At 50.6% G+C, this 8,495-nt stretch overlaps 1 protein-coding gene across 4 annotated transcripts; it reads right to left on the reverse strand.

The window, feature by feature from the left end:
• Positions 1 to 7,627, reverse strand: LOC121133991 (paired immunoglobulin-like type 2 receptor beta-2). Of its 4 annotated transcripts, none has more exons than XM_040731497.1 (5): positions 7,342 to 7,627; positions 6,659 to 7,063; positions 3,946 to 4,135; positions 2,655 to 2,685; positions 1 to 1,940 (listed from the first exon to the last, which is right to left on the reverse strand). In XM_040731497.1, exons 1-4 carry the CDS (start codon positions 7,427 to 7,429, stop codon positions 2,673 to 2,675), a joined length of 696 nt encoding a protein of 231 aa, XP_040587431.1. In that variant the 5' UTR covers positions 7,430 to 7,627; the 3' UTR covers positions 1 to 1,940; positions 2,655 to 2,672. The 4 variants fall into 4 exon arrangements, with proteins under 4 accessions (XP_040587431.1, XP_040587430.1, XP_040587433.1 ...); XM_040731496.1 differs by having other exon boundaries at positions 2,628 to 2,685; positions 7,342 to 7,624; XM_040731499.1 differs by having other exon boundaries at positions 2,628 to 2,685; positions 6,659 to 7,033; positions 7,342 to 7,619.
• Between the last annotated feature and the right edge of the window lie 868 nt (positions 7,628 to 8,495).

An 8,495-nucleotide genomic window follows, 5' to 3' on the forward strand; every position in this document is an offset into this window, starting at 1 on the left:
TTTCTTCTTCAACAGTATATGTATTACTTAAAAGACAATATGAATAGTCACAATATTTGTTTAATTGAATCTAATGAGAAAACTCATGACGTCTTCAAGTTCTCTGTCTCCAGCCAGAGTGAAGTCACAGATGAGCAGCCTCCATGGCCTCTCTGTGCTGTTTGCAGTTTTGGTGACCTTTGCTGTTTTCTTGGTTTAGACACAGGGTTTCATGTAGCCCAGGCTTGCCTCAAATTCAATATGTACTAATGATTGTCTCCAATTCCTGGTCTTGCCATCTCTACTGTCAATCATCGGGACCACAGGCATCTGTCACCATGCCTGGCTTCCTCTAGTACTTCTTTTAACTGCCTGGCTCAGCCCAGGTGACACAAATCCCAGATTCCTGTAGCCAGGCTAGAACCCAGGTCTGCCCTGCAGTCAGACTATAATTCTCCTTCCCCTTGAGGGAATTGAGCTAACTGCTAAGAACGTTGGTTCTGTGTAAGTCTTTGCTGTGGGTTCCTTTGTGTTCCTACCCTTGAACAATGGAAACTGACATGGTAAGTCACATGGCCATTTGTGTCCCACCCATGAAGTTCCTTTTCTGTGCCCTGCCGTCTGGAGGAAGAAGATGAGGACCAAACCCTTCTTTAGATGGCTAGACCATCATCATGGCAGCCCACTTGTGTGAACTCCTCAGGGAAGCTCAGAGACACCACCCCAGCTGCCAATATCACTGTGACCATGGTTGTCGCTGAGTTCAGCCTCAGGAGTCACGGATCCAGTGACGTCACTGCAGACATCTGACAGCTGCCCCAGGAGACTTCACTTTAGCCATGGGGAGCCTTGGTGACTTCTCCATGACCCCTCCATCTTCAACTAGTCTCTTGGGGACGGGACACTTTCCCCAATGACTCAGCAAGACCCATTTGGGATTTTCTCTGGTGGACCTGGAGCTGCGTCCATGCAGGACCGTGATTGGCGGATCTCACTCATGCATGCCTGTTGTTATTGTGTCAAGAGACACTGACCAAGGCAACTCTTACAAAGGAAAACATTTCATTGGTGCTGGCTTACATTTTTAGAGGCTTAGTCCATTATCGTCATGGTGGGACATGGCAGCTTGCAGTCACTCATGGTGATGGAGGTGCTGAGAGTTCTATATTTTGATCTCCAGGCAAAAGGAAGTGAACTGTGTCTACCCTGAAAGAAGCCTGAGCATAGGAGAATTCAAAGACCACACCACAATGACCCTTTCTCCAACAAGACCCTACCTACCCCAACAAGACTAAGCCTCCTAATAGTGCCACTTCCTATGATAAGCTCATGAGGCCAATTACTGACAAACACACACAATGTCCATGCACCTCTTCTGGCTGTGGGACATCCAGGATTTCATTCTTATTGCTGAGTCTGGATGCTGCCCTTATGTCCCAGAGGCTCTTGGTAGAGCTGACCCACTGAGAATCAAATGTGAAGACAGACAGGGAGACCCTGAGGACAGAATACCAACATGGCGGGAATAAGGAGAGCGACTGCATGTAGACGGGCCTGTGAGGAAAGGAAGCCCACACGGGACCCAAGCAAGCATGGTCTGTCACCTGAGGAGAGCGTGTAGGGGTCAGGGGCTGTGGCTGGGATGTCAGTGACCAGGGAGTAAGGAGAGAGGAACCAGGATCCTCATGGAGTGGGGCTCAGTGTGGACCACGGTCCCTGACTCTGTCCCTGTCCCTGCTCCTGGGCACGATCTGCTGCTCTCTAGGACGTCTCACAGGGGGAGGGCAGGGGATCAAGAACAGCACTGAGATGGATGCTGGCAGGAAGACCTTCACTAGAAAGTGTTATCAACTCCATGGGCAGAGAAGGGCACAGTTGGTCTCTCAGGAACAGAGTCAGAGATGATGATCTGGGTTCTGAGGAGAGCCTCCATGATAGAACTGTGTCTTCTCTTCTTGTACCTGCCCAAGGACAGATGTGACAGATGTTACACAGCACAGGCTGCAGCCATGCTCTCTGGTCCTCACTCAGGAGACAGGGAAGCAGATGGAATGCAGGATGTGTGGTCATCAAACCCATACATTCAAGTAAACCCACCTCCCTGGGAAGATCATAGCCCCTGGAGTCCGTGAGCAGGGGACAAACAGACGAAGTCTCAGCAGTGCCTGAGGGTGTCCCTGAGAGGGAGCGGACAATTGTCCCGTTTTCTCCTTGTGTCATTTGGGTTCCCAGGAATTGAACCCAGGTTATTGGGGTGGGCAGCAGGCACCATTCCCCCCTGAGCTTTCTCGGGGTTCCACTTTTTTAAAAAAATCAATATGTAATTGTAAAAGATGTCACTTAAAAGAACAGAAAATGGTATGACCATGATTTATCATGTTGGGGAGTCCACATTTTTGTATGACATAGGCTCTCACTGGTTTGGAACTCACCAATTAGTCTGGACAGCTGGACAGCCAGCCCAGGACTCTGCTCTGCCCCTGCTTCTCCGGGGCTGAGCTTATAAACTCCTGCCCCCTGCCTTGCTTTAATGTGGGTTTTCGGGATCAATCTCAGGTCCTCCTGCCTGTGTGCCAGGGTTTTCTGTCTGAATCATCTCTCTGCTCCCTTGCATGCCTCTCAGAACAAACTTCCCAACAGCTCCTCACCTGCTCCCTGGGATGACGGGCGCTCACCTGGCTGGGGTTTGGGCTTTAGGCTGCTGGCCTGCAGGAGAAGAGACAGTGTCAGTGAGGCAGCCATGCTGACCCTCCCTCTGCCTTCAGATTCAGATTCCGGCTCAGGGTTCAAACCGAGAGTTCTGCTTCCTCTCAGGCCTGCTGCTCTGTTCCTATCCTGCAGTCTTCTTCTTACCATGGATTTAAATCGGCTTCAAAACCTGTCCCCACTAGGTTCTCATTTTGTGTTTGTTCAAGGTCTCATGGAGGCCAGGTTGACCTTAGTCTTTCTAAGTAACCACATATGGCCTTGAACTTCAGACCCTCCTGCTTCCACTTCCCAAATGCTGGGACAGATGTGCCCAGCTGGGTCCCCATATTTCATTCTTAGGATCCTTAAGAATGTTAGAAGACAACCCATTTCTCTTTACAAAAATGGGATTGGAGTTAAGCAGGGTTTGCATAGAATTTCTAGATTATTTTGCATTGTGAGGGCTTTATAGTATAAATTTTTCCATTGTCTATATCCTTACATTTTTTTAGTATTTTCATAATGTTTTACAATTTATTTTTTGGCAGTATGTATATACATGTGTGTCTATTTCCATATGTGTAAACTCATGTGAATGGCAGAGGACAGCCTTGGGCATTGACCTGCTGCAGCTGTCTCCTCTAGTTTTGGATTCAGGTCTGTCACTAGCTTGGGCTCACTGGCTGGATAAGCCTGGCAGCAGATTGAGCCTGAGTGTGCCACTGTCTCTGCCTGTCCTAGATCTGCCTACATGGTCAACGTTTTATGTGAGTCCTGAGGATGACCCCACGTCTTCATGTTTGGGGGACAGCCTGCTGACCAACTTAGCGTCTTCCCAGCTATTCTGTAAGTTTTCTCAAAAGTGTTTGGTTTTGGTGTACAAATATTTGACCTGCTTTATTGTAGGCTCTTCCTAGACCTCCCATGGTTGTAATTTCCATTTTTATACCTTATCTTCAACTCAAACAGTTATCTCTTTTCACAGGTTTCACTTCCTGTGAGAGGTTCCTGAACGCTGCTCTTTCTCAATGAGCAGCTGACCCTGAGGCACCCGAATGCCCCCTTGATTTCCTTAGGAGCAGGCTCTGTGTCCACCTGCACCGGATCTGCTGGTCTCTAAGGACAGTAATTCCAGTTCAGTCTGTGTTGAGTTCAGTCTCTGTCCTGTCCTCCTGTTCTCTTTACTTTTCCCTGCACACGCTCCTCCCTCTCCATCCCCACAGCTGAGAGAACTCAGGGGGGAGCTCAGGTGAGGGCAGCCTGTCCTGGACCACTTACCTTCGCTTCCAGCAGAGGAAGATCGTCAAGACACAGACGGGGGTTATGAGCACAGCCGTGGCCACCACCACCCCGACCGTGGCTCCCAGGCTTACGAGGGAAGGATTCCTCTGGCCCTCTGTGTCCTCCAGACCAGCTGTGGTGACGTCAGGGGTGACGATGGAGGGACTCTGCATGGTGGTTCTGACAGCTGGAGAGAGAAGAGAGTGAGCAGATCCTCCCTGTGTGAGGGAGGGATGGGGTGACGGTCACACCTTGTCTCCTCTGTGGGATGTGGGACGGGAACAGCTCTTAGAAGTCCACACAGAGAGGGGAATAAAGGCTGAGACTCTAGGAGAGCAACTGGAATGCACGCTCCCCACCTGTCCTGGTGGTTGTCCTCAGATTTTCATTTGGTCACAGATAATTAAACCCTAGAAATACAGTTGGTTTTGTCATAAGTAAATATATATATGTATATGTACATATATATATGTATTGCACACAGATGCCTCAGTCTATAGAGTGTTTGATGCTCAGAATTTAGAGCCCAAGTTTCATCCGTAGTATCCATAGGAAGCTCATGTCGAACACGGTGTGACCTTTAATCTTAGTCCTAGAAGCAGAAGCAGCCAGATCTATGAGAGTTAAAGCCATCCTGTCTACATATCTAGTTCCACTCCAAGCTGAGCTGAGTGATCTGTAATCCTAGTAGTGTGGAGGTGCAGGCATCATGTCCCTGGGGCTCACTGCTCATACCTCACCCTGTCTCAAAAAGTGAGGCTATTCCCAAGCCTTGACAGGCACATGAACAAATGTGAACACACACACACACACACACACACACACACACACACACACACACACACACACACACGAATAACAGATCCTAACCATCACCAATATAGAATACATAAAAGTGCATAACAGAAAATATACAATTTTGGCTGTAAATGCACAGCTTAGTGCTGGGCAGAGTCCGTCCATTTGCTTATAAACATCACTAAGGTCAATTTTCACAATTTACATATCTGGAAACTGTAGGCCAACAGTTCCCAACCTGTGGTTTGCCACCCCCACAGTGGACATAAGATCTCCCCCATATCAGATAATTGCAGTATGATTCATAACAGTAGCAAAACTACAGTTATGAAGTAGCACTGAAAATAATTTTTGGTGGGGGGTCACCACACCATGAGGAGCTGTATTTAAGGCCACAGCATTAGGAAGGCTGGGAATCACTGCTGTGGACCCCAGAAACAGCTCCTCTCTCTCCCTCCCTGACCCTGGCAGCTGCCGTTTGCGGTGACCTCAGGTCAGCATGGCAGCCACAGAGACCTGGGCTGAGGGCGTCCTCTCACAGGCTGGCTTTAACACAGCCAGGAGCCACAGCTGGATGTGGTGTCACGTGACTCTAATCCCACCACTTGGGAGGCAGAGGCAGGGGATTTCTGTGAGTTCCAGAACAGCCAGGGCTAAATGGTGAGACTCTGTCTTATAAAAACCAAAAGACCCAAATCTAAACAAAAAGAGCCACGGAAGAAGCCTGTGACAGACAAGGAAGCACACAGAGGCCCAGCTCCTGCAAGACCTCACTAAGGGCGCAGGGGTAACGGCCACACAGTGTCGACTCAGTGTCCCCAGTGCTCGGGACTGCAGTTCCTTCTGCCTCAGAGGAGAGGCAGGGGTCGAAGACAGAGCAACCACATCATGACAGTGGGGACATTATTTCCCAAGACATTTGGAACTTGTGTGGGAGAGGGGAGGCCCAGAAGGGAGGAGAGAGGGGAATTGGGAAGTGGAGACAGTATAAGGGAGTTGTTGGGAACATTTCCACAGAGCTACCCCTGGTTTGACTGGAGTGCTAGTACCTAGCCTTAATCTACCTTTTGTGATCACTAAGTGCTGCCTCCTGGTACACTCTGTGTGATTCTTGTCTAGAATCTTCTGAAGGTGCAAAGACTGTGGAAATTTGGTTGAAGAAGATCCCAGAACCCCTCAGGTATATTTCATCTGAGAATTTGCATTTGGCCTTGTCCCTTTGGGCAGTTTAGAGAGAGATGTTGGGGTGTGAACTAAATGGCTTAAATGCAGAACAATAGAAAAGCTACAGTGGTTCAGTCCCCTGAGAGCTAAAAAGGGTGACACTCATCCTTGAGGTGATCCTGTCTGTTGATTCCATGAATCACAGAATGGGTCGGGAGAGGCCAGGGATTTGTCCTGGGAAGCTAGCTGAGGAAATGGGGACTGTGCGGATAGATGGCAGTTTACAATTGGATTGGAGGACACCAAGAGCATCTAATGAGCACCCACTGTTTATTCTGGGCTTAGGCTGGAGCTGTGGGGAGATGCTCCACGCAGGACTCATTGGAGCCCTGCCCCAGGACCAAGTGAGTCAGCTACCTCCTGAGAAGTCACTCCACCTGGAGGTCTTGGGGAAGGACGGAAGTGGCCTGGATCCCAGTGTTAGGCTGAAACAAAAGGGGGTTAACTAGGGAGAGGGCTTATGCTGAAGCCTAGTTGGGGATGGAGCTTCACCCTAAGCAAAGTGACAGACAAGGTCAGAGGAGGCAGCAAAGGCTTGTCACATCCACAAGTGAAAAATCCTGATGGCAGATGCCTGGGCAGAGCCAAGGGAAAGGAATATGAAACCAAGCTCAGAGTTGTGAAGCATGAGGTGACATCTAAGGGACAAAGAAACCTGAGGCATCAAAGCCAGAGACAGGAGGCTCACCACGGATGATGGTCACGTTGGTCCCCTGAATGGACTGTACCCTCTCCGTGCCTTCTCTTGTGTTCAGATGAACTCGGCAGAAGTACACTGTCTGGTCCTCCTCCTTCAAGTCCAGGATTCTGAGGACTCCGGATGTCTGAGGCTGTGTCCAGTTCAATACCAGACGGTTCTTGAAATGCTCATGTATGAAAGGCGGGGAGGAGTTGTAGATAAATTCCCTATGGAAGTGCTTCCATCTCCAGAGAATCCTCATCTGTGGATCCTTGGCCAACTTCCAGGGGAAGTAGAAGGAGAAGGGGATCTCGATGGAGCCGCCCTGGACACCAGAGAGGTGTGCTGGTTGGTTGACCCCATAGTCATTTACTCTGTTGGATCCTGCTGAAGGATGGGGAGAATCTGAAGTCACTGCAGGGATGGAAAGGACAACCCAGAGCCTCCTGAGCCATCACCCCAGGCAAGTGTGAGACACAGGGCAGGACTGGTCAATGTCTCACTCACCGTCCCTAAGGGACAGGACAGACAGGGAAGGGCTGGACCAACTCTGAGAATGAGCTCTCCTTGGGTCACAGAGGACAGGCTGTCTCCTCTATCAGACGCCTGTGCTCACGACAGCCCCCTCTCCCCAGCCCACTGGTCTCCTGTGGTGAAGGCAGAGTCCCTGCCAGCAAGGTCCCACCACTCACCAGCCTGCAGACGTGATGCTGGCAGCAGCAGAAGCAGGAGCCCAGCCACGGCCTGGTTCCCTCCAGGAAATGAGAGCAGCAGAGCCATCAGGGAGAGGAACAGGCCCTGCGGAGGGGCCCTGGGGTGCTCAGGACTCAGGAGAGAATCGGGGTGCAGAGGCACACAGCCCCCGGTCTTCTCATGAGGAGGACTGAGTGTGGGCAGGACCTCCCCATCTCCACCTCCTGTGGCCAGCAACTTCCTTTATCGTCTGCCTTCTCCTTTCCCATGTTGCAGAAGACCCGCCCTGTGGTCACTGAGAAGATGGCTGTGTCCTTGAGCCCAGCCCCATTTTTGACAGGAAGATACAGCCTTGCCCTCTGCATGACAGGCTCTCCTTTCTTCCTCCTTGACCTCCTGTCGTATCCATTACTACGTGGCCTGTAACCACGGTTTCCTCACCTCCAGATTTCCTCCAACCTGCCCTCCCCTCAGTGGGCTTCTCATTATGTTTCCCATCGTGCCTGTTCTCTCTCTCTCTCTCTGTCTCTCTGTCTCTCTCTCTCTCTGTCTCTGTCTCTGTCTCTGTCTCTCTCTCTCTGTCTCTGTCTCTCTCTGTCTCTCTGTCTCTCTCCCTCTCCCTCTCTCTGTCTCTGTCTCTCTCTCTCTGTCTCTCTGTCTCTCTCTCTCTCTCTGATCATAATCTCAGGTAGAGCTCAGTGTGTGCTCACTTCAGACACAATGAGGAAGATGGTGATGAGCTGACACATTCAGTCCCCATCCCTAGTGAAGTGCTCCACCACCCCCATCCACTTTCACTCTCTTCCTGCTTTTCAGGGACTCTTCATTGTGCCCCGGGAAATCCAGGGTCCAGTGGACAGTCTCCCCCTGGCTGCTCCCTGCTGCTGAGTCTGTGACGGCCCTGGGCTTCCTGGTGATCGTCTCCCTCACCTCCACACAGACTGCAAATGTACTGCAGTTTCTGAGGGTCCTTCTGCCTTGCAGCAACCTCATCACAGGCGCAGAAGAGGATGGCAAGCATCAGAGTCCCTGGCACATGTCACATGACTGCCTCATGCTGGTTTCCTGGACTTCAGCTCCATTGAGTTCTTGCTGTCTTCCAGTGCACACAGACTTCCAGCTGCTTGCTCAGTGCAGCCTCTGAGCCCCCCTC

Source organism: Mesocricetus auratus, unplaced genomic scaffold (genome assembly GCF_017639785.1).
Source record: "Mesocricetus auratus isolate SY011 unplaced genomic scaffold, BCM_Maur_2.0 Super-Scaffold_100025, whole genome shotgun sequence".
In the NCBI taxonomy this organism is placed as follows: domain Eukaryota; kingdom Metazoa; phylum Chordata; class Mammalia; order Rodentia; family Cricetidae; genus Mesocricetus; species Mesocricetus auratus.

Excerpts from the sequence above, each read along its gene's own strand:
- LOC121133991 (XM_040731497.1), bottom strand. The coding sequence starts at position 7,429 with ATGGCTCTGCTGCTCTCATTTCCTGGAGGGAACCAGGCCGTGGCTGGG. Across the intron at positions 7,064-7,341 it reads AGCATCACGTCTGCAGGCTG|TGACTTCAGATTCTCCCCAT; the intron begins GTGAGTGGTGGG and ends CCATCCCTGCAG. Across the intron at positions 4,136-6,658 it reads CAACGTGACCATCATCCGTG|CTGTCAGAACCACCATGCAG; the intron begins GTGAGCCTCCTG and ends TTCTCTCTCCAG.